Source organism: Larus michahellis, chromosome 5 (assembly GCF_964199755.1).
Source record: "Larus michahellis chromosome 5, bLarMic1.1, whole genome shotgun sequence".
In the NCBI taxonomy this organism is placed as follows: Eukaryota; Metazoa; Chordata; class Aves; order Charadriiformes; family Laridae; genus Larus; species Larus michahellis.
This window is the reverse complement of record NC_133900.1, coordinates 1425122-1450520: the sequence shown is the minus strand read 5'-3', so window position 1 is coordinate 1450520 and position 25399 is coordinate 1425122. Positions and strand designations below refer to the sequence as shown.

At 48.5% G+C, this 25399-nt stretch overlaps 2 protein-coding genes across 4 annotated transcripts in view; both read right to left on the bottom strand.

The window, feature by feature from the left end:
• Nucleotides 1-470: 470 nt before the first annotated feature.
• Nucleotides 471-18447, bottom strand: EREG (epiregulin). Of its 2 annotated transcripts, XM_074587950.1 has the most exons (7): nt 18381-18447; nt 13387-13476; nt 11002-11060; nt 2992-3075; nt 2559-2682; nt 1874-2020; nt 471-881 (listed from the first exon to the last, which is right to left on the bottom strand). In XM_074587950.1, the coding sequence occupies exons 3-7, from the start codon at nt 11006-11008 to the stop codon at nt 821-823; spliced, it is 423 nt and encodes a 140-aa protein (XP_074444051.1). In that variant the 5' UTR covers nt 11009-11060; nt 13387-13476; nt 18381-18447; the 3' UTR covers nt 471-820. The 2 variants fall into 2 exon arrangements, with proteins under 2 accessions (XP_074444051.1, XP_074444050.1); XM_074587949.1 differs by lacking the exons at nt 11002-11060; nt 13387-13476; nt 18381-18447 and adding an exon at nt 9551-9632.
• Nucleotides 13387-25399, bottom strand: part of LOC141743532 (epigen) — a 67133-nt gene continuing 55120 nt past the window's right edge. For both annotated transcript variants that reach the window (XR_012587093.1, XR_012587095.1), the window contains exons 11-13: nt 22485-22638; nt 21658-21734; nt 13387-13476 (exon numbers count right to left, since the gene is read on the bottom strand). The gene's annotated coding sequence lies outside the window, so the exon portion shown is untranslated. The remainder of the gene's footprint in view (nt 13477-21657; nt 21735-22484; nt 22639-25399) is intronic.

Below are 25399 nucleotides of genomic sequence, written 5' to 3'. Positions count from 1 at the left end.
TACAATAAGCCCAAACTCAAACCCTTTCCTTTCCCCAACTCCCAGCTGTACCACAGACATATGGCAGAAATGGTTTGGGCAGGACTCAAGCGCTGGTGCTGGTTCTGAGGGAGTTTTCTTCCTGTAGCCGCACTCATACCCTGAGCTGCCACGGTCAGTCGTGGAGACTGATCAGCCTGTGCTGCCGCCTCCCTGCTGTAATCCAAAATAGACCCTCAGGGACGTTGTGCTGGGTGTGGATGAGCCGAGAGCCACGCTGCTCGGAGAGGCTGCGTGAGGAGTTGCGTTCTTTCTTCCTTTAAGTCTTCCTCCAATTCCCCCAGCTAATTGCTACCTTCACTGGAATCAAGGTGCATTGATACCTATTATTAGCAATACTACGGCTTCTCCCCAAAAATAACTGCTGGGACTTCAAACAGCCTCCTCAGCCAAGCCATGCCAAGTTTCAGTTCAATCAAACCACGCAGACATTTTGACTTTGTCGAGAACTTTTATTTCAAGGAATAGAATTGTTTTGAGCATATTCACAAGAATAAATATAAAATTACTCTTCAGAGTAAGAAGATGAGCTTTTATAAAAATATATCTCTATCCCACAGAACCACTTAGGTGGGGTTCTCATTAGGAAATATTATTTAATAAAAAAATAAAACACTGAAAATAAAATGCTTGACCTATACTGATTGGATCACCAAACAATTGAAATTTTTAAAAGGATATAAATATTGTAAATATTGTTAATAAAAATAACATTTAAATAGATGGGAAGCCACTGAGTCCTCCCGGATGAACAGAACACTCTAGGAAGCCAGCGCTTCTTCTACAGGGTACCAACTTCCTTGTATTCGCTGGCGTTCGTTTGTCTCTTCTTGCTTCGGTACCTGGAAGTAGAAGAGAAGCGTGAGCTCGGGAAAGCCAGTTGTTCCAAATGGCTTTTTGGGGAGGGGGGCGAAGGAAGTAAAACAAAGCTGCATGACCTCCTCACGTTTGATTTAAACCTCTATCAGCTAGGCTCTGTCTGTGCTCATTTCCAGCTCTGAGATAACTTGCCTGCAGAGTCCCCTTTCTCAGCTCTTCACTGAAGATTTCACACGTGCATTAAAGTCGTGCTGCTGGCACTAGGTTTGTCTTTGAGAAATCCTGCTGGCTCCTTCCCTGCCATGGGGCTGAGTACCCTAACCAACTAGGCCATCTTCTGTTCGAGGTGACGCGCCATCCAGTCTTCAGGTAGGGAAGAGGAATTACAGTGGTTACCATTTAGCTGTCAGATCTGCGAGGCCGAGCACTCTCTCTGGGGACTGTTCCACCTTCTCGGCTCTGACAGCTGCTTATGATTAGTTATTATAGCCTGAAGAACAATTCTGGCTGCTTGTGGGTCTGTGAGCAGAGAAGACTACTACTGTCCTCCATGGTAAAGCTGATAAGGCAACACTCGTGATAGTGGTCACCACAACAACACAGCAGATAAACAAATGAGCTAGTATTAATCCAGTTGCTCTGCAGCTCCTCATGACTGGGGAAATGGCATTACCAGGTGAAGGAACTAGAATTTTCCTATTCCCTGTCTGCTCTCTCCTGTCCCTCGATGCACCCTCTGAGACAGATGCGAACTAACCTGCACAGTCCCCCGTCAGAGGTAAAAGGCACCTGAGGGTACTGCTGCCTCACCTGCCATTTGGGGTACGCTACATAGTCAGCATACTTCCTTTTTTTGAGCACTTCACTAAGTGCAGGCTAGCAGGTGTGCATACCAAACTATCTCCATGCAGTCAAGCGAGGAGAGGTATCCAAGTCTATCTGGAGGTACTTGGTGGGCATCTTACTACACGTACAGCTGACCTGCTTCCTGAGCCACAAAGAAAATCTTTCTTACCTTCTGCAGATGTAGTAGCTTGCAAGAGAGACGGCGATGAGGAAAAGCAGAACTATGATAACTGTCAGTGCCACATACTCCTTACTGAGGGGTTGTCTGACAAGTTCTGAATGCACACATCGGACACCAGAGAAGCCTACGTCGCACCTGAGGATAAGAGATGCAGCATTAGAGACATTACCAAAGCATGCTATACTGATGGCCTGCTGTTTCCTCGGGGACAAGCAATTTGAACTGATGTAACTCAAGCCCATGTGGTCCTCGAAATGGTTGCAAATTTTTCAAGTAAATGAGGAATACCTTTAAAAACGCCTAGAGGGTCTTTATTTTGTAGGCGGAATCAAAGGAGAGACCTCGCTGCTTTGCCTGAGGTCTGGATCTCCCACTACTGTAAATACAAATGAACAGGGAAGCACATCAGGATGAGTGTCCCAAGTTTATGTTGGGTTGGTGACTAATTTCAGGTGTCTAAGACTCTCACCCAGGTTTCCCTGGAGCCAGCACAAATGCAGCTGAGGTGTGTTATCGATATACTGCTCCTTTTTATGTTCTGTGAGCATTTAAAGGCTTTGCTGGATTGGTGTTCTGCCTAAGCGTCAATACCAGCGAGATCAAAGGCCATGTATGGTTCACCGCCAAGCCCACCTCAGGGAAGCCTGCAGGACGCATTGCGCCCTGTCCGTACCTGCAATAGTGCTCATCCAAGTCCACTATGTACACGCACTGCCCGTGGAAGCAGTAGTCCTTCATTTCAGGCTTGCATCTAGTTATCCCAACTTGAGCCACACGTGGACTGTTCTCTGTCTGGACTGTAAGGAGATTTTGTTAGCATCTCTTCGGCCTTATTTTCCCTTTCTATTTCCCTAACAACATACAAGCTTTATAAGTATGACTAATGCTCTCGCTACCAAGAGACACAGTAGGCATTAAAGCAGGAGAGAACTGGGAGAGGATTTTCCCAGGCCAGAGTTATCCTGACTTCTCTTTCAGGAGTTCCACATAAGCTATTTCGGCTTTTACAGCAGAGTTCTCACCTAAGACAGAACTCTTCTGCTGAAGAAGCAACATTAAAAGAAAGGCAGGCTAAAAAACGGATTTTGTTCAGCAAGTACACTTACTTAGCGCTGTTGTGCAGTTCTCCATTTCACCAGGACCACATAATGGGATCACTGTTGTGCCCAGGACTGCCTGCAATAGGTAACCTACAAGAGAATAAAAGTAAGAGTCAAAACTAGATGCTTTTCAAGTATAGTTAAATATTGCAGCTGGTGCAGTCATTAAGTTAACAGCAGAACAACAGAAGCTTTTTACCTTAGTAGGAAAAACCTAGTGTTGTAAGCTGAAAAAATACAGGTCAGAGATCTGTTGCCTAGATTCTATAAGGTAGCCCAAAGAAACATCTCTGAAATACAAAATGTTGTATTTCACTTCTACAAATTGATGTAGAAGAGAGATCAAACAGAAACTCAGTGTCTGTGACCACCTCTCACCCACACTCTGAGTGAAACTGGGCAGGAACAGGCTTGGAGAGATTACAGAGGGGAGGCAGAAATCAGTCCAACTCGATTATCTTAGGCTTCTGACTAGTCTGGCACGGCACCTGTGCAAGGGACACAGTCAGGGTTCCACAATTAAGCATGACAATCCAGCATTCATCGCAGGAGGAGTTCTTTTGGTGATCAAAATCAAGATGTCCTTGACTCACAACCGTCCACGGGGAGAGGACTTCCTAGGACTCAGCAAGTCAGTGCAGCTGGTGACTCAGGACGCCAGGTCAGGGCTGAGCCAGGCTCGGCGCCCCACCGCTGGCTTCAGAGACCACATACTGCTCCAGGTAGGCTTAGCACAACAGCTGCTCCTGAGCAGCACAGAGCTTCCTCAGCCCTCTGCTTGCTGTGGCCAGCTGGAAAGGCTGGACAATTCCTGCGCTAACACCCACTCTGGAGCTTTTCAGTTAAAAGCCCTCTGGCAAAGACAGCTAACACGATACGCCAAGCCCTCTTCACCTGGTCACTGGGTTGGAGAGGTTACTGACCGCTTCACAGATCCTGGGCCAGTGTTACTTATCTCAGCAGAACCCCAGAAGGAAACGTGTACGTTTCTGTCCTTCCTTCACCATCCACACTGAAGAAAACTGCAGCTCGGCAGGTGCGACGTGGGTACCAGACAGAACAGGAGACTGCACCATGTGGGCTGGATAGTGCTGCGCAGACACAGCTTCCAGGTATTCTAGTAGTTCAACAAACAATTCCGAACAGGATTTGAAGGCCAACTAGCTTCCCAGCTAGCCCAAGAGGAATAGTCAATGTTTGCCCCAGCCGGCCATGAAATCCACTTGGCTCACACTCCTGCTGTGGTCACAAACTAACCTGCTCATGAACTGCTTAGTCATCAGCCCCATTCCACAGAAGTCTGTAATTTGTGTCTTTGGGCTGTTTGCCTCTATTAACTTGTCAGGTCATGCATGTCTAATGGAGGGAGTGTGCCCTCATAATTTCTTGATCACTCTAATTCAACTCTGGTTATTAGAAAGTTTCATTACCTCTCCGAGTTAAATCTAGTAGTCATTTATGGATTTCCTGCAGCCCATCTACTTCTGGGTGATTAGCAGGCTTCCTTTAAGCTTTATTCCAGCTAGATACAAGAACAGCAGGAATATCCATCTTAGAGGGACGGGAGGTTTTTGTGTGTTTTCTGTTTCTTTGAAAATTCTTACCTCCCTCTCCACCGCATTCCTTGCAAAGCTAGTAAGCCAGGTTTACACCGAGCTTTAGAAGAAAAGACAAAGACTAAGTCTGCCAAAGCGAGAGCCACGGTAACAAAAACCAGTGATGCCGGCATCTTGACTGGTACAGGAGCCTAAGCGGGAGACACCTGCGATGCTAGTGTGACTCAGCAGGACCTGCCTTTCACTCCAATGGGGCAGGACCAGCAAGTTTACTTTCAGGGTGGGATTTTTTTATTTTGTTTTTTAAATAGCACTGTGCTCACTAAGATTTCATCATCGGGAGCAGTTTAACACTTCTGTAAGGAGAGCACGAGTCGCCACGACAGAAAGTTAAAGCGTGTGAAGGATGAGGCCAGCAGCTGATGGACGGTGGCAGCTCAGTTACCGCTAGAACAGCAGGCTTTGGACCTGGTGTCCCAAATGATGCTGGGAACAGAAGATTTACCGAGTCAGTCCTTATTCCCATGAACTAGCGGGACATTTCAGAAGTGCTCCGAGGACTACGCTGCTCCCTCGGCAGGGAGGACAGCTCTGTCCCACTAAGTGTGCACCATGTCATTGCAAGGAGGGATGCTGAAATCCTGAGACTAGCGAGAGTTAGTGACCTGAGGCTCCCTCCTCTTCCCCACGTACTGCTGCTACTGTCTCTGTGTGACGTGCTATGGCAAGACTCGGTCTGGGGCCACCTGACAGTAATGAATCTAAGCCTAGGCAAAATATGCTAGAAGTATCTGAGATACCCACTTCTATCGTACTTAGTTAAGTAGAGGGATTAAGCCAGCTGACCATCTCTTTTAGCTCAGACATTTCTGTTTCAGCTTGCATACTTCCTTGATCTGAGCATCATCTGAGTGGCTGCTTTTTAATCTAAAGTTCCCAGTTTGAGAACCCGGGTTTTGCATTTGAGAAACTCAAACCTGGGTACGTGCAAGAGGTCAGCTCTTCTCTTGGCTTCAGGAGGCGGCACCACTTTCCAGCTAGAGGAAAGCCCAAAACTCAGACACCTGTGAGGGACAAATTAAAATACACCTCCTGCTACAGCACCGAACAAAGGCTTGGCCCATTCCAGACGTGCGCAACAACCGATAGCCTCCTCCGCCTGACCGCAGCCACACAGGCCGGAAAGGCTGGAGCGCAGGCGTGGATATTTGCTGACACCCAGCAGTATTTTCTGCGTTCGGGCAAAGTTCTTTCTGCTCTGCACTGCTATATTTTGCCCTTTCCCCCATGCACATATTTCTCCTCTGACATCAATGGGAGGGGGATCCTACGGGAACGTGAGGGATCCACAGACCGCAAAGGCAAAGGAGAGCCTTTCCCAGAATAATTATCAGACGATATATACCAAGCATAGGACCTGGGAGAGGTAGTTATATTTTTATTCCTCTGCTGTTCACTAAGCAAATACTCTACAAGGTACAAGATAACAGTAATGAGATGGTGGATATTCCTGTGTGCCTCCCAGGAATGCGAGTGCTACACTTAGTGCTACACCACCAGCGTGCACACGCAATACCTTCTGGTGTTGCAGGTATTCCTGTAAGGTTACCACTGACAGCAGCGGCTGTTTCTGGAACAGGCATAACACTGCTGTTTACTCGTCCTTCCATGAAGGATGAAAGGAAAATGAGGGACAGAGACTGGCTGCCTTCGCTTCCTGCAGCCTTCCGCAGAGATGACATGCAAGGGCTAATTATCAGTCCATCCACTGAAAGCCAGCTATAGTTTCCAGTTACAGGATGACTGTTAAGGATGCACATACAGGATACACATAACTGAGAACTAGTCTCTTTGCAAGACTTACACCCATTTTAAAGGGGAGTTGTCAGGTTTTGGAGAGGTCAATCATCATTTGAGTTGGCTTTGCCGGTCACCAAGATCACTAGTCTTATACTAGTTCATCTGAAGAAGACCCCATGATACTACTTCACATTCGGCACCTCTGTGGTCTCTCTGCCAGAGGCAGCACCTACGCTTTTTGCGTGGGTTGCACTTCCAAAGCAACGCCAAGCGCAGAGATGTCCAGATGACTCACACCTGGAGGATCTCAGCCCATTTTAGCTCTAGAGACAGATCAAGGTGGACCCTTGTCACCTGATTTTGGACACCCAGAGCATGTCTGACTCTCTGAGGCCTTCTTTGTGTAGACTAAGCAGGAAACATGGAAGTTAGCCAGTCTGCCCTACTGGCTTTGTGAGCATCACTGCTACTACTGTTTAACCCCAGTGCACCACCTTCCGTGTCTCTCTGCTGCTAACCTCCCTAGCTAGCCACAGAAGTTTGCAGGCCATCTCAGACAACACAAGCACCTCTGGCAATAAAGGCTAGGTGAATGGTTGTATTTTAGATGAGGATCATGGAAATGTAGAGTTAGCCAGGAAAGCCTTGCAAACAGCTCAGTCTTATTCAAGATTCAACTATACCCCTTGCTTACATCAACCACAGCACCTCTAGAGTTCAGGTTACCCCCGAAGACCGGGGATTTTTTCCTGGGGAAGGAGAAGTGGTCATTCGAGACATTTTAACCACCTCAGACAGAGCAGACCTCCCTTGCACTCAGGAGACCTCAGCTGGTTTCTTCTTGCTGTTTTGGGTAGATGTACCTGGTGCCTAGTTGCCTGACCATGGCCATCAAGGCAGGTGCCCAACTCCCCTCTTCCTGAGATGAGACACACAAGATGTACAGTTGCTCTTCTCACCCATGTGAAAGGAGATGCTATCAGCTCTTTTCATCCCTCACCCCCCTGCTGTCTACATATGTTTGGCCTTTTGTCTAAAGAGAGGCACCAGATGTGATGGTACTGAGAGAGGTAGGCTCAAATAAATTACCCAGGGCAACTGGACAGAAGCGTCTACGCATTTTTCTGGTAAGTAACATCCAGGTTTCCCCATCTCACGTTTTATACCTGTGACTTCAGAACTGCCAATTCAGTCAGATGCCCAGAGCAGCTCTAAGGCAGCCCTGGAAACACCAGCCTGTATGGGAAGGCTATCACTCCATGCGGGCTACAGGCCCACATGATCATCTTCAGCACTGTGCCAGGACCTACCCTTAAGCAGAGATCATGTAAATAATTACGTATTATGTGCACCCAGTCATCTCAGTACTGCTTCCAGCCCTGTGGAGACCTACACACCAGGGATCTCATTCACACGCTCCCCCTGTGCCTGGGCCACTCTGCTTTCCACCACTATGTGTGGGGGCAGAGGTCCCTGCACCACAGAAGCAGCAGAAATCCATTACTGCTTCCAGCCAGACACATCAGCCATTGACACGTTCCACATCTCCAGAGTCAATGACCTGCATGTTTAGCCCATTTGCTGAAAGCCAGAAAAAGAGATGCAGGAAAACATAAGGTCAGCAGCTCCTGAAACTGTCCAGTGAGCCTGGAGATCCGAGGCCTGCCTTCCCCACTGAGCGGGCTCACAGTGACTGCAAGGAGGCCTGTGCCAAGTCTCCTGCAGTAAACTCACAGGAAAGGCAGGGCTTGGGCTTGGCTATGCCGTCGCGTGGCTGGGATAGCACCGTGGCTCCCCAGGGGTGGTCAGCTCTCCCACCACTGCCTTTCTGCTGCGCAGTCGCCAAGCCCACGATAGCCAGGGTATGAAGCTGACAATGACTGTCACTTCGGTTAGGCTTCAGCAGGGAACCTCTTAACGTCTGGTGTAATGCCAGCTACAGACAGTCATCCCAGCTTCTGCCAGTGGCACCGAGTTCTGCTTACACTAGTGACCTGGGAGGGAAAGGCAGTAAAGTGCTCCTACCACTTGTTATGATGCCATCAAGCTATGACTAACCTACCCCTTACTATTAGATTTTGTGCCTGCCCCGGAAATAAATAAATCCATACACAAATCCATGAAGACATACCAGTTCCTTCCAGTGCCAGTTTTGTGCAAAGTATGGCTGAGTCACAGACTACAAGATGTTTAGCCCGCTGTCCTGGCAAGTAAGATGCTGTGCTGCAGCTGATCCATAAGCTATTATGGAAATACCTGGCCAAGATGAAAGACAGATGCTGCAGTGGGCTTAGCAGATATGGGAACATCTGCCCCTAAAGAGAAGCCTTGGGAACTGAGCTTCCCCATCGACTGCGACTCTGAGCCCAGCATCACAAGTGTGAGAGTTTGCTTTGCCGTTAAAACAGCCTGCGAGTGCGCCATGTCTCCGTCCTGCCTCCAATGATTGCTGCCCACACAGTTCAAGTCACCTCACAGGGTCAGCTCTCAGCAGCCACTGCCTGCCCCTGCCAGTGCCCAGCAGAGGTGTGTGGCAAGGATCAGCTGTTGCTTCACCAGCGCACCCAGGCTCCAGGACTCTCTTAGATACACGTGTTCACTCTGGCCTTTCAGGTAGCTTGTGTCATGCAATAGAGTAACACGCTCCCAGTGAGGAGGTGGAGAAGTGTCAAGAAGAGGGAGGCCACAACCTGTTTTGTTACCATAAGGAAGTGTCTGCTGTCATGGGGATTCACCTGATGAGCTCACCCATAGTGTGGCCTGGGTGAAGGCAGCAGAATGCAAACAGGACAAGGTGACGGAGAACAGATTGCATTGCTTTGAGCAGACCGTGCTGCAGGGGGAGAAGGGGAACGAACATTCACCTTCGCTCGGTCAGACGACACACCTGGGCATCGCACAAGCAACGAGATGTCCCACGGCAGCCCAGCAGAGAGTAAGACCCCCTGCTCTGCTCCTCGGCTCACACAGCCACCCCGGTACACCCATCCTGCCTGAGACTTCATCTCGGGAAAACAAACACATCGGCTGCACCTAAAGGCAAGCTGACCTTTACGTTTTGCCGGAGTTTTTCCAGCGCCTAAAGAACTCCCCAGCCCCGCGACTCGGCGCCCGGTCGCCTCCCGGCCCCGCCAGCCCCTGCCCGGGGGGACACAGCAGCCGCCGGAGCGGTGCCCAGCGGCTCGGCCCGGCCCGGCGGCGGCACTCACCGAGGAAGAGAAGCAGGCTGCGGGCCCGCAGACAGCCGGCGTCCATCGCCCTGGCGTCCCTGGGGAGCGGCGGAGGAGCGGGAGGCGGCGGCGGCGGGAGCGGTCTGGGTGCCGGCCGCGCCGCCCCGCACCTTTATGGGCAGGCGGGAGAGGCGGGGCGCCGCCGGCCGGTGATGAAACCCGGCCGGGCCCGGGGCAGGTGCCGCCCCCGGGCTGGGACGGGCCGCCCCGGGCGCCCGCCCCGGCCCCCTGCCCCGGGGGCAGCGGCAGGGTGCACCCCGGGCCGGCCGGACGCGCGGCCGCTGTCCGGGTACGCGTGGTTTCCCCTGTTTTAGCAAGCGTTATGCGTGGTTATAAGTCACCTGTCCCCTCCTAGCAACGTGGCCAAGGCAGCGATGGCCGGGACCTGCCGGGGCGATGGGTGCCCACGGCTGACCACCACACTGCCTTCTGCGTGCCCCCCGTTCGTCCGTGCGAGGCGTAACGGTGTGATTCTCTGCCGGTGCAAGCGTGGACCCAGAGCCGACCGCTGCCCGGGGGGGCTCTGCCTGCACAGGGAGGACCATTGCCCTGCCATGAACGCTGCCCATGCATAAACCAAGGTTTTGGAAAACACCTCAGGGCAGGCAGCCAGAAACCGGCTGCGTTCCCTAACCTCCCACCTCCTGGCATTTCTGGAATGACCCTCGGCGCACACGTGCTGCTGCCAGGGAGCTGGGGGCAGAAATGGTCCATTAAGTTACAGCACAGGCCACAGGAATGCCAACACCTCACCAGCACCCAGACCCGGCCACCACGGTCTCTAGGTCCGTGGGTGCTCACCCCGCATTGCCCCTCCAGCCCTTAGCCTCCTCGCAGCCCTGTGGCACGGGCAGTTCCTGGCAGCAATGTATCTTTCAGTTACTTAGACACCAGTTGACTAAATATGGCTACTTTTAAAACATTTCCTTTCAAGCATCTTGTCGGAGCCCACGCGCTCTGTTCTCAGTTAGATGAGGCCTCGTCTGGCACTCACATCCCATCATCGGATAGCTGTGGGATACACCACACCAAGATCCCTACTGTACACGTCTTCCTGAAACATGAAGTGTGCTTTTATCTAAACAAGCTGCTCAGCAATGGTGGTTATTTATTTTCCTTTTAAAGCAAAAAACCTTCTTCCTCTGCCTTACCACTTTCCATTGTCAAAAAAGGCAAGGTGATACCCAATTACTGCAGAACCGATAAGCCTATCTCACAGTAAGGAATCCGAGTACTGATAGTGAGGTGCAGTTCAGCAGCTGATGACTCAAGTATCCATAGTTTTTCCATTTTCTAAGTGGTTATTGATACAAGAGAGTTAATTGTAGAAGATACTGCAGAATACGATACACTACACCCTCCGCGTTCAGACTGCAATTATAGGGAACAAACACATTCATTCAGGGAGATGGAATAGATCTGGTACTTACAAATCATACTCCTCCTTGTTTTGGGAGCATTTTCTTAGGTCTACAGATGTGTGGAGAACCTGAAATGAAAAAAAGGAGATATGTTACTATAAAATTGTGTATCAGCAACATCTATTAATTATCCAAATGGTATGAGAGTTAGCAAGATACACGTAATAAAGATCAGTGCAAAAGTAGCATTTATATTATTATTTATACCATTTATATATTTAGTTCATCCTCCACAGGTAAGTGGGACATGTTAAAGCCGGAATCTTTCTCTAAGTCGCCTTTTTCCCCCCTCAAGCATTAGGGTCATGGCTTCCCCCCATACAATCAGTACACCACTTTAAGATTAGCAGATGGTAGCTTTTTTTGATGCCACACGACTCTTTTCGTTGCTTCTTTAGCTGGGGCTGATCCCCCTTATTAAGGATTTTATTGTCTGGTCTTTCAGGGATCATAATGGGTAAAGGAAGAAACTGCAACAATTAGTAAAGCATTTCTGTGTGTGGGCACACAGATGCCTTAAAAAGCACCATCACTGCAGAACTTCCACTTTATAATTAATTTCACCCTTAAATTCCTGCATGATTTATCCTCTGAAAGAGAGCATTTAATTATAGTCTTGTACCGGTATCCAGATACCAAGTAACTGACACAATTGGAGCAATTCATTGGAATTTCCTCTTTCAGATTTGAATGTATGGAAAACAAGTATCATACAGGCGTCTTCATTTCATCTTTCTGCAATGTCCTTTGTCTCACGGTATGTGATCCCGCATCCCTGCTGGAGGCTTTCACCATCCTCTCCTCCACGCGGAGGCCGCCTCTTTCAATAATGCCAATACACACCTTAAGAGCCAATTTTCCAAGAGGCTGTTCACCCCGAGCAGTGCCTCCCTGCACCCGTAGGTTGACTCTAAGGCAGATTCATCGCATCCCACAGACCTGCGTACAGAGCGACATGCCTGTACAATGCCGAGAGGTGGCACTGATTGGGCAACACGGCATCCCGGGCACATTTCGGCTGGTGGCCTCAATTTCAGCTGGGGTGAACTGTCACACCCAAGTCAAGCCAATGATGGATTCATGGCACTTGGCATCAGACCAGCGAGTAGCCCCCAGAATGCTTTGACATTTCAGGATCATCTTCTTTACAAAGTGTAACAAGTATAGGAGGAAATACCTTAAGACCTTGTGCAAAAGACTTACTTGCTTTTATTACCTTGCAATGGCTTAATCACCATCTTTAAAGAAAACTGCTATTTACAAAGTCCATAGGCTCAACTCAAGTTGAGCTCAAGTGGGATGGCTCCTGCGACCGGAGCATCCGACTGGAAGGACACAGGCTCTTTAGGAAGGACAGGCACAACAGGACGAGGGGGTGTTGCCCTCCATGTCAGTGACCAGCTGGAGTGCATGGAGCTCCACCTGGGGATGGACGAGGAGCTGACTGAGCGCTTATAGGTTAGTATTAAAGGGAGGGCAGGGACAGGTGACATTACGGTGGGTGTCTGCACAGGCCATCCGACCAGGAAGACCGAGCAGATGAGGCCCTCTATAGACAGGAGCAGTCTGACGTTTACAAGCCCTGGTCCTCATGGGGGACTTCAACCACCCCAATATCTGTTGGAGGGACAACACAGCAGGACATAAGCAATTCAGGAGGTTTCTGGAATGCATTGGTGATAATGCCCTTCTCCAAGTGACAGAGGAGCCTTCCAGTACCTAAAGGCGGCCTACAAGAAAGCTGGAGAGGGACTTTTTACAAAGGCATGTAGTGATAGGACGAGGGCTAATGGCTTTAAACTGAAGAAGGGTAGATACAGATCGGATATTAGGAAGAAATTCTTTGCTGTGAGGGTGGTGAGCCCCTGGCCCAGGTTGCCCAGAGAAGCTGTGGCTGCCCCATCCCTGGAGGGGTTCAAGGCCAGGCTGGATGGGGCTTGGAGCAACCTGGGCTGGTGGGAGGTGTCCCTGCCCAGGGCAGGCAGGTAAGAACTAGACAGTCTTTAAGGTCCCTTCCCACCCAAGCCATCTTATGATTCGATGAAGTCCGTGTTATGCTTAATCTTCTTTCAACGTCACAGGTATTCATCTCTTTTTTTTTTTTTTGGACAGAGCAGCAGATTCATAGCAGTGATTATTTCAAGGGTATGGATTGAGCTTTGTCTATGAGTTTATGTGTCATTGATGACACAGAGGATTTTCGATGAACAACATACCCTTTTCAACTTAGAGCGAAAAAAATATAGGTGAAACGTACATTTTTCTGTGCTTGAAAATACTTTTCCTCATGGTGATTTGCTGTAGAATACACATGTTCATAGCAAGGAACTACCGCTTTATGTATATGTTTTTACATATCTAAAACCATACATAGCAAGTGACTATACTACTTACTCTAGCTGCTCTCTGTTGGACTTGCATCCAGTTTTATGCATTGCCGTTGTGGGGATGATCTGCATTGTTTTTGTCTGTCGAGAGTCAGACCTATTTGCAAAACCAATATATTTTATTAGTAAGCATTCTTGAAACTGGAAGAAAATCATTCCTAGCCTTGCACTCTTACACACACAGAGTAAGAAAACCTAGCATTTTCATAAATTCTTGTGAAAATAGGCCAGCATTTTTGAAAACAGTATGAGTACAACCATCATTATGTGTGTTAAGACAAATTTTTATATCCAGCAAGCTTTCCCTGCACAACATAAGAGATCCTCAAAAAACACTCTCAAAAGATCAGACGGTTAACTGGAGTGCAGCTCACTTGAATGCGGCATTTTCATTTGAACTACAGAAAATTAATACTAAGTGTGAAAATCGTAAGTGGTAAAAAGCAGGGGGCTCACATGTGAGCACAAATGCCCTAAGAAGGGAATAGATTAAAGTGGGATACATAGATGAGGCAGTCTGGAGGAAATGGGAGTAAGGAAAAACCCTGAGCCAAACTTAGTCCATCTAAAGGTCAGTTTCAAATCTGCCATGTATGTGAGGGATGAATTAGGTCAAATGTTCTTAAACAACCAAGCTTTCCTATAAACTATGAGAGTTGAAAATGCTGCCCCCAAGGCCGAAAGTGGCTGATGCCTCTTCCTGTTAATGCAGGGTGAGGTCAAAGCTACTGCACAACACAGATGTTCTGCTGTTTAAAAAAAAACAAAACCAAAAACAACCCCCCAAATTCCCTGATTTCTTAGCCAACTTCCCAGGTCAGCATTAACTAGCAATTGATAAAAAGAAAGAAAAAAAACCCAAACAGCTAATTCCCATCCATCTCAACGTGTTTCAGAAGATGGAGATGAAAAGGCAGCAGATCTGCCAGTCCATGCTGGATTGCTCCCTACAGGGCAATTTTTAAACCTTCATTCTTCTGGCTTGTACGACATTTCCATTACTCTCCCCTGGGCAACTCCTGAATGGCTCAACACATCTCACTGGCAGGAAGAACTTCATAATGCTCAGCTGGTGTTTTCCCTTCCCTAATTACAGCTCAGTGCTCCATGCTCAGTGATTTCTTAGCCTCCAAGGGGTTTGTAGGTTTTTTCACTTGTGGAGTCTTTTCACGGCTTCTGCTTCTACTCACTGCTAAACCAATCTGTGCAAGCATTTTATTTGTACCCTTGTACAGGGTGTTATCAAACCAAGTCCCTCCCATATCACTGCCCATCTATCTAGTAACTGTTTCTCCTTGCTCCAAGTGACTTGTTAAGCATATGAGAAGGACCAAGGTGGAAGGAAAGTGGTTCTCCCCAGAGCACACAGCAGGTTGCAGGCAAGCTGGGCAAAGAACACCAGCCCCTTTCCCATCGGTTTTGTGTGTTGTTGTGTCCATCAGCACCTCTTTCAAGTACATAAAGTCCTGTTCCACAGTATTTTTCGTTCTCCCGGAAGACGAATGTTCATCACTGTGAGATAGAATACATGTAAATAGGAAGACTGCCCTCTCTGATGGTTCACCATCCGTACACACGGGTGCAGCATTTAGACCCCTGACCAGTGGCAAATATAACTGAAATCGTTATGTGAAAGCTTGTTCCTGGTGGCTGACCATGTGGCACATCCGCTCGATAGCTCTGCCGTGAGAGCAACATCCATGTCGGCCAGTGAAACAACACCAAGAACCACCACCGTGGGGATTGATGTGACTCAACAGGCACTCACCGGCTCCCGTCAGGCTTTCACCACAGCACTCAGCCCCAGCTATGGGCTCTCCACCGCTACCTTCCATCCCCCTTACCCTGTCCTCCATCTGGACAGCTGGCGCTAGCCTGGGGAAGACAAGAGGAATACACTCTGCATACGAGTGCCAGTGTCAGAGGGAAGGAAAGACCTGCCTTGGACTGGAGCAGGGCTAGACTCTAAGGCCTGCGCTAAAGCCAAAACAATACATGACCAACGCAGGTGATCAGCAGAGCCCCCTGCCTCCCCCCTGCTCCATTTGGGAACCTTGGCAATCAGCTGAGCCGTTACGCAGGCCTCAGCCACAGTGGCTTCAATCTCTTTGGCAAGTGTATTTCACCCCTTTCACTGCCACAGGGGGTGAGGAGATAAAAGCAAGGCAAGGGCAGAGAAAAGGGTGACTTGATGGCTGTTTCCCAGCCTCAGAGTTCCTGTGCTTGGCCTGCTGAATCGGAAGCAGCAGCACCGGGCTGTGACTTGCCCTGTGCTCCAGGCCCTGCACTGCCACTGGGACTTCACCCATCCACAGACTCCACATTTTGACTGCAACTCAGCGGTGACTGTCACCTGCACGCCAGCCATGCGCACGGGGAGCTGGAGCACCCTCCACAAGGAATGTGTCATTAGGGATGATGGAGTAAACAGCAATTCACCTGAAACCAGCTTAGCCAGCATATGTTCCAGAAACCAAATCTAGGAAAGAGGCACAGGTCCACAGTGTATTTGTTTGGCCTGTAACTAGTGCTAGGCATGGGAGCAGATGCACTTAGTGGAAATCCCCCATCCACTGGCATTATGGGACACTCCCATTACTGTTCTGATAATTACTGGTAATCATTACTATTACTGAAGCGACCAAAAAAAAAAAAAAGGCTCTCAGGATCAGGCCTTTATTGTGCTGGCTGTTGTCATGCAGAGGTGATGAGACAGCCTGCCCCAGGGAACCTATAAACACGGCTGCCCAATTCATCACCACACTCATATTTCAAACTAGGACACTGTGGTCCACCATGAAGCTCTCCTACAACTCCAGCTAAAAAAAGCCACGGCGCTCCCCCTGGCTCGCATCAGCTTGGAGCCGGCCTGTTCGTATCTTGCTCTCTGCTGAGATGCGGCTAGAAGGGAAAGCAGCCGATGGGGAATACTTTGGGGTTGCACCACTCAACAAGACGTTCCCATTCTGTTTTTTCCCTGTGTGGGCCCAGCCTGCTATAAAACTCCATGTTCTTTGATCTCTGGTGAATTTAGTACCACCAACCCCTGAGAGCCAACCGTGAGTCACATGGTACGCAGGAACCTCTGGGGTTTGGTTTGGGGATGACCCAGACTATGTGAAATCATCTTCCAGTCACCTTCTCCTCCCATCCATGGTCTGAACGTCACCTCAGGTATCCAAGCCTCCCTAGACACTGTCGCTAGGTCACAGGCTGAAGACATGGATTAGCCAGCTTAGCCACAGACTGGGTACAAATGGGGAGCCCCAGGGAAAGACTGTAGGCCTCTCTGGGGCTGAGAAGGACAGAGATAGCTCCAGTACAGGTGGTAACCATCTGCCTGCAACGCTGATTTTTCCTCCCACATATGCAGGTCTGGCTGCTATCAGCCACCGGGGAAGGAGACAAGACCCCAGTTTTCTGGTCAGAGCTGCTTGCTCCCCAACCCGTCTCAGGAGTGCAGCCTACATTCCTCCCTGACTAAAAAGCAAAATAAAACGTGTTCAGACCCTGCATGTTTCTCTGCTCTCTCAGCACAGAGCTGTGGGTTTGCTTGAGGGCCGAGGGGAGGCAAAGGCCTAGACGCACTCCCCCGTGAACTCGTCGCTACCTCTCCACCCATGCGTATGGAGGGTGCTGGTCGCCTGCTGTGTGCATGGGAGATGGAACGAGGAGTGCGATCTGCACCTGGATGTCCTGGGGGAGAGGTGTCAGCAGCCAGTCGGCTGACCGTGACACTTCCATGGATAACACCTCTGCATAGTATCTACACATCCACCTCTTCGTCCTTTTTCCTGCAGCTTGATGTTATTTAAGAGATGCATGAGATTTCCTTTATGACACTCAGAGCGCATGCGTGTAAATCAAGTGGGACAGGACAAAGGCTACGGCCGGGCTTAATTAGATTGGTGTCAGTTATTAAACTAAGAACAGCACTAAGCTAGGGCTGGCAGTTCTTGGATGAATGCTCCTGCAGTTGGGGTCTTTGTCCTTTATACATGAAAGAAAGGAAAAGAAAGGACTATGGATAAGGGTCAATTAGCCAAAGCTGGCAAACACAAGTTAGGTCTTTCAATCTAGTCAAACTCCTCAATAACAACAGTCCCTCCACAGGACTTTCAAAGAAAACAGGCATCCCTGAAAACGACTTTTTTGTAAGAGTCCGAATAGAACCTGCACATTAGATGCTCAGGATGAGACACCTTTGGCCACTGACTTGCAGCATGCCTACAGCAGAGGTCACCCCTTCGTACATAACACACTCATGTTCCAGCTCCACGCCCAGATTAACCTACCCTGCCCAAACCAAGCACACAAGCAGGCCCATATCAGCCAAACCAGACCATTGAGTTAGCACAGAAGATGGCCTGGTTGGGGTGAAATGTGCCAGATGCGAGAGCCCGTGCAGAACATGGCCTCGCTCTTTTGCCTCCATCCCTGCTTCTCAACCTTTCCCCCTGTTTTGTTCTTGTAACATTCCCTTTTGTGAAGCAGGAGAGAGATTTCCAGGAAGGATCTGCTGTAAGCAAAGCTAATTACCATCTTTCCAAATCAACCACTTTAAAGGGCGCATAGGTTAACTAAACTAAAAAAGAGGTTTCTATACTAAAGTCTCTTTCCCCTCTCTCCTACAGCATTCTTATGCAACGCGCTGCGCACTGCTGCATGCATTTGATTACATTGGGACAACTTTGATTACCATGTCACATATCATCAGAGTTGCCGACTGCATTGCAAATGTTGGAATTGTCTTTTACGTAGATCTAAATAACATCGGAGCCTTTGGGCAATGGCCTTCGATTGTTTACACGGTTTTCATAAACAGGACATTAACAATTTGTAAATATCCTGTTGGAAATCCCTCAGCTGTATTTGCAAGCTCACAATAGACCAGTTAGTTTGATACATGCCCATCCGCCGTAAGTGTCTCTCTACCAAAACTTCACTGGAAACATTGCACAACTGTAAGTGACCACAACAATTGCCTCTAATCGTACGTACCGATGCTTCTACTTCACGACTCCTACAAATTGTTTGTGGAGTTGATACATCTTCGGAGCATTTGCTTGGGAAATATAAATTAAAGAAATAATACATTATTGTTGTCGTCATTTTCCATAGGCTTATGCTGTGTTCTCATTCAAGTAGAGAAAGCAAGGGAATTACACTGCTCTGAATTCTTGTTCATAGAATCATGGAATCATAGGGTTGGAAGGGACCTCTGGAGATCATCTAGTCCAACCCCCTGCCAGAGCAGGGTCACCCAGAGCAGGAACGCGTCCAGGCAGGTTTGGAATGTCTCCAGAGTTGGAGACTCCACCACCTCTCTGGGCAGCCTGTGCCAGGGCTCTGCCACCCTCACAGCAAAGAAGTCCCTCCTCATGTTTAGGTGGAACTTCCTATGCTCAAGTTTGTGCCCGTTACCTCTTGTCCTGTCCCCAGGCACCACTGAAAAGAGCCTGGCCCCATCCTCCTGACACCCACCCTTTCAGTATTTATAAGTGTTGATAAGGTCCCCCCTCAGCTGTCTTTTTTCCAGACTGAAGAGACCCAAATCCCTCAGCCTTGCTTCATAAGAGAGGTGTTCCAGTCCCCTCAGCATCTTGGTAGCTCTTTGCTGCACCCTCTCCAGCAGTTCCCTGTCCTTCTGAGATTGTAGGTTGTTTGGTTGGACTCGATGATCTCAAAGGTCCTTTCCAACCACGAAGATTCTATGATTCTTGAACCAGGGAGCCCAGAACTGGACACAGTACTCCAAGTGCAGCCTCACCAAGGCAGAGTAGAGGGGGAGGATGACCTCCCTCGACCTGCTGGCCACACTCTTCTTGATGCACCACAGGATGCCATTGGCCTTTTTGGCAACCAGGGCACATTGCTGGCTCATGGTCATCCTGTTGTCCACCAGAACTCCCAGGCCTCTTTCAACTGATTTGTTGTTAGCGCAGAAGATTTGTTGCTGCATCTTACCTAGAGGCAGGGTTTTTTTTTTCCCTTTCATATAACCTTCCACTCCAGCTGAACAAAGACAGTGACATACACATGTACACACAGACACACGCTCACAGAAAAATCTAAAATTCTCTTGGGAATTCCTTTGGCGTTGCGAAATAGGGTGTTTTCATGGTCAATAATTAGATACCTGTCCATAATCCTGCAAATTTTCTGCAGTAAGTCTAAAAATATCTTTCAAAAAGAAGTCATAAGACTAACCTCTCATGTTTTAGCAGTCCACCTCAGGACTCTCAGCGGAGTTAGAGAGAGGCCGAAATTTCCTTCTCAGCTAAATCCTGTATTAAAAGCAATGTACAGCTACACCGGTGGGCACATATTTAACTGACCAGGTAGCTAGCTCCGGGGGATAGCGGACTTGCCTTCACGCAGAGGGAAGCTCCAGCTTGGAAGGTAACAGAAGAACAACAATAAGAACCCTCGGCACGGGAGAAATAGAAGTACCAGGCTGTGTCACTCCTAATCCATATGGGAATAACCCACTACTGGGAGCAGTGATACAAAGCAGCGTGACAGTATGTCCTTAGATCCAAAACAAGTGCCTTAAAGAATGATAACTCCAGGCTACAACTGTGCTAGCATAAAGTCAGATGCTAGTAAAGCATTCAAGAAATAATAGTTGACCTAACCTTAAATACTATTTGGGCAGGTGAGGGAGTCCTCGAAGTATGCATATTGTTGCTGTCTCCAAACACGTTGCACCTAAAAGAAATCTTGCTGCAGCTACCTGGTGCCCTTTGAAGTTAACAGCTATTTCTTACCAAACCCCTGAGGTCTGGACATTACACAAATCCTAACACTGTCCCCATAGACTTTAGTGCTTCTCTGAGTCAAGCTGGTGTCCCCCAGCACCCACATCCCTATCTCTGATGTACCCTTGACCAGAAAACATATACAGGCTCCCATCCAAGATGCTATCTCCCACACAGAGATACTCAGACAAGCCGTGCACTGCAGTAAAAGCTGTCTGTCCGAGCCAGTCCAAGTTACTGTCCTTGCTGAAGATAGTTCTGAAGGTAAAGAGGGCACAGCTTACTACCCTGGCCTGGCCACGACAGACCCTTAGCTACGTCTCTGTCCCTGAATTGTGGCTGCATTGCATTCCCCTTGCCTTGCAGGCTCTCCTTGCACAAAGCAGTCCTATTCCTCTAGCGGCATATCCTCGCTTGCTACTAGCTGGGCCCACTCTAAAACCCAGCCTTTCTCTTCCCCTTGCTCCCAGTTGGATGCTGCACAGACCATCTCCCAGCCACGTCTTCTCTGTCACCAGCACATCTCCATCCTCTCCCACCTCCCAGTTCCAATGCCCTCCAGCCATCACCCTCATTTGCTGCTTTGTCTGATTACAATCCTGAACAGCAACTGGGCAGAATGGTAGCGCACAAGGCCAAGATTGCCTGGCCCAAAATACACACTGGCATCTGGTGGTCTTGCGGTGATTTTTCTTCCCAACAGTCCTCGGTATATACCAGAAAAAGGCACTGGACTTGCATGTCTTGTTCATCCTGCGCAAAACTCCAGGGACATCGAGATAAGCTTTCCTACGTTTCATGCCCTTCCCGTTCTGCCTCTCCTCCCCCCTGCACACACGCTTCCCCCAGACTTTGGTAAAAAGGACATGAGTCATAAGCTGTGTCACAAGCAAGAAAAAACCAGAACGTGTCTCATTTCAGTCTGATTCCCAGAATAACCTCAGCGGGGTTGGCGTCACCAAAATCTTCTCAGACAGGACCCCGTTTTCTTCTCCTCTCCTCCTTTGCCAGTCACTCGGGTGAAAGGAACCGGAGGGTAGGAGGGACCGCTCCTGACATACTCTGAGCCACTGAGAGCAGCCTTTGCTCCGGCTGCAAGAGCTGCCTCGGCGGTACCCATGTGGGGGCCCAGACTCCTCTGGTGTCATTCCCGCTGCCACCACAAGTGGGAAATGTTGGGCCTGTTTTTCACACCTCTAACCCATCACTAGCACCACCTGAACACAGACATCCGCATCTGAAAAAGGTATTCGCTGTAAACGAAATGACCATAAACTTTTTCTTTAATTTAAAACAATGAGGAAAAGGCAGCGGTGTGAAGTCCTGACGCTACTTGTTGTAAGGTAAATCACTGTGTATTGCACTATGAACTCAGCTGGGCCTCAGATTGCTTTGCAGATAAAGCAGGAGGAAACTGTGACTTACACCCACTACAAGTGTACCTACAGCTAAGGAACGAGATAACTAAATGCCCTTGGGGAGATATGAGAGGCATTTAAAGCATAAAAATTGCTTACCTTTCCCTTCCCAGGTAAGCAGATAAACACAAATGTCTCGTCTCTGTTCAACAGTGCCTGAAAGTCTGATGCAAGCCCTCAAAAGCAAAGGAAATAAAGGCTTAGAGGCAACCACGGTGGCAAGGATGTGCAACCCCAATGACAGAACATTCCCCATCAAAAATGAGCATCTCCCGAGAACTGCACGACTTGGCAGAGATCACGGTCAAAGCGAGCGTGGGAGGGCAGAGGCTGGCGCTTCTCTGCTGGACACAGAGCCTGGGTGTTTCACAAGGGCATTCCCAGCTTACCAGGTGCTGTGCTGCATTCAGACTTTCAGTCACGTGGCTGCTGGGACAGACACTGCTTACCGCATGCTAAGAGAGGGTGGGAGCAATTTGCTTTACTGTTCTTGCCAAAAGCCTCCATTAGTATATGTTATGAAAGCTCCAGAGAGGCAAAACATTCCTAAAACCACTTTATTAAAATTAGCAACACCCGAAACTACCCCCAGTTGTTTATGGATGGCAGGGCTGAAGGAGGCCAAGCAGCGAAAGCAAGAGGCAGAGAAGCCTCCACTTGCTCTGCAGTGTGACGGGCCAGCGAAGGCTCTGTATAATTTCAGCTGGCTGCTGCTTGCTTCCCCCACGGTGAATGCTGAGGGCGAGACCGGTTTTCAATCTACAGATGCCAAGTGTTACTTAAGGACTAAGTATTGGTTTACCATGCCCCAGCACCTACCAACTACCTTCACAGTCTGTAATACTTTCATCCCCATGGCATCCCTGTAGCTATTTTGATACTTCTCTGATGGTAGCACGGAGGCACGCACAGCATCTGCAACTTACCAAATGCACATGCGGAGACAGAGCCTTGTAACTGAGTCTCCCGTGATCCTGACTCCTGCTCTTCTCACAGATCGCGTCCTCCGGGGATGGTGAGCTGGAGTAGCACTGGCTCTCTCCCAGACTCCCTTTCCTGATGCTACAGCCCCAATCCATGCTGTGGGAGAATGAAAATTTAAAGCTGACCGAATGAAATTTAAAAGAGAGAGATTTATGAGTGGCAAAACTGTCAGGTCATTACATTCAAATGTCAAGGGCACTTGGTCCCTTGGGCCCATTTACTCGGCAAGTTGGGACACGTCACATGCTGTGCATGGTGGTCTTAGGCAATCAGTCCATGCTTTTCCCCTTTGCTGCTTCCTCACCTTTAGCATATGTCTAAGGGTAAGGACTAAACTTTTAGCTCATATCTTGTACCCAGGTACCCTGCTGCTTTACAAGAGAGAGAGATTTAGGTCTACAGCATGAGATGGACCCGTGTTTGAGCTCAAGCTTCTGAAATACCAGGCCCCCTGAAGCAGACGCAAGCTTCTTTTGTACCATCTAATTCCTCGTGATATGTGGAAACCCTTGCTTGGATTTCTTTGGCAGTGACTTGCATTAAATCATATGGAATTGTGATTTGGTATTGTTTCTATTAATTACGATTTTTGCATTCTGCATAGGACCATAAACCTTGGGGGAATTTAACATGGGGAAAGGACTGGACTAAAGCAAGCCCTGATCTGTATCTTTCTGCATCCAGATTTGCCACGGCAGAGCCCCTCTCTCCAAACACCTATATGGGGCTCAGGAGGGGCACGGCAGTGGGCACATGGGATCCAACTCACCCCTGCACTGCTGGGTTTTGGGTTTGGGGTGTTTTATTCCTAACTGAGTTCTTTCAAGAATAGCGGGATGTTTTCTGCAGAGCTTTCTGCACATGTAGTGATCTTCATGAACCCGAGTTCTAGGTTAACAACAATTATTTTTATGAGAAATAAAAGACAAACTTGCTGTTCAACATTACCAAACACCTGAAATCTAAGTCAGAGCCTCAGGTCTCTATCAGCACAAGGTATGGTATGCACATTAAAGTCAGAGATTTTCTATCATACACACAGGGCACCTTTGTCAATATTTGGCTATATATTTCCACGTCAACTAGACACTGGTCACAGAAAATATCGTTTGGCATAACAAATCCTGCGCGTGGCAGCACACAGCTAAAGTGCTGAAGGAAGAAGGAGCAAATAACAAAGCAATGAACATTCCTAAACAAGTGTATTCAAATGTTTTGAAGACAAAGGGAATTTGGCTCATATCTATGTCATGTTTTCTTTCAAAACAAATAGATACAAGTATTTGCATTGAAGGAGAGAAGCACTCTCACTTTAATTCACTTAAATTACGGATAATGTACACAGTCTCCAGAAGTCCTGTGGTAGGCATGAAGAACGGATATAAAAATCCAGCTGATATAAAAATCCTATGAAAACACACAAAGCCTAATTCCTGCTGCTGTCAGGTGTTACTTCACAAGTCACTGCTCAAAATTGACAATGTTAATCCTGCTACACCTTCATCTGCATGCACAGGAGAGGCGGGGGCCCAGACGCGACTGACACCCCCAGATTCTCCTGTGTCACAGGAATCACGAGCCACTTGCGGTCTGCTCCAAAGCCTAATGAAGTTCATGGAAAAATGCCCAGGATTTCAACCGGCTCTATCCAAGCTGTGCTCATACATAGTCAAGTGCTCCCAAGTTTTCTCCTCTGCCCAGGGAGGATGCCTCCACCTTCTAGTAATATTCAAAGCACGTTTACATTTATGAGTTGCTCTTGCTGACTAGCATATTAGCTTCTCTTCCCTTGCTCTTCTTATATCAGGGGACTTCTCACTAAAGAAAACATCACCAACGGGAACTTTTAAGAATCCCATGGCATTTAAAAGACAAATGCCTTAATACCCATGGACTCAGATGGTGCAAGGAGCCCAATTCTGCATCCACTGCAGTCAACAGATGCTTTACTATAGCCTGCAGCAGGGCTTGGAGTTAGGCCAGAGCTAATTGGGAAAATCACAGTTTCCAACTTTATGATTAATTCTCTTGAAAAGCCTTCAGTGGAGGCATTCAATTGCTACATTTCACAAATACTTAATGATTTAAAAGCAATCACACTACCATAAATACCCCTTAAAGACCTTCCAGGCTGCAGTTTGAATATGGCACCTGAATTACAAGAGGGCACTGGACAAGTTTATAGTGGTACCCCACACAGGCCTATCTTCCCTCTGCCTAAATGAACTGAGGAGGTCAAACCAGTGCAAATGTGCCCTGAGCACCAGGAGAGTAAAGCAAGGACCTGCTCCACCTTTCCTCCCAGCTCCACGAGACTTCTTGCAGTTTCTTCTCAGGGGCGTCAGCTCAGCCCTTGGCAGAGCTCAGGACCGGGGTTAAAATGCACCTTTGCAGGTCTCCCCTGTACCCAGTTCAAGGGAACGATCTCCACACAGAGCAAACCTACATGTTTCCCTTCCGCATCGAGGCACTTGCTCTTGGTGGGAAGAGGGGACACCTGCTTTGGGCAGGCCAGGAAAGACAAACCTGAAAGGAACCACGCTGGACCAGAAGGCGAAGGTCAGAGAGGAATGTGAGGGGCCACACACTCGGTCCGACTACCCCTGAACTCATGGTTTCGCTGAGGTCACGGCCACCTCTATGCAGGCCTCAGAGCACGTGTGTGTCGGTGTAAGGTCATGTCCTTTGCCTGCGTCACTCCCCATTCTTCTTGGAAACAATCAGGGAGAAACTCCTGCTGTTTCTTGGCTCCTGCACACATTTTTCATGCACAGGGGAGCACCTAGTCCATAGAGAACATTTTTTTGCTGCTGTAATCTTGATGGAAAAAGCAGTTAGTGATGGAGGAAGGAATTCA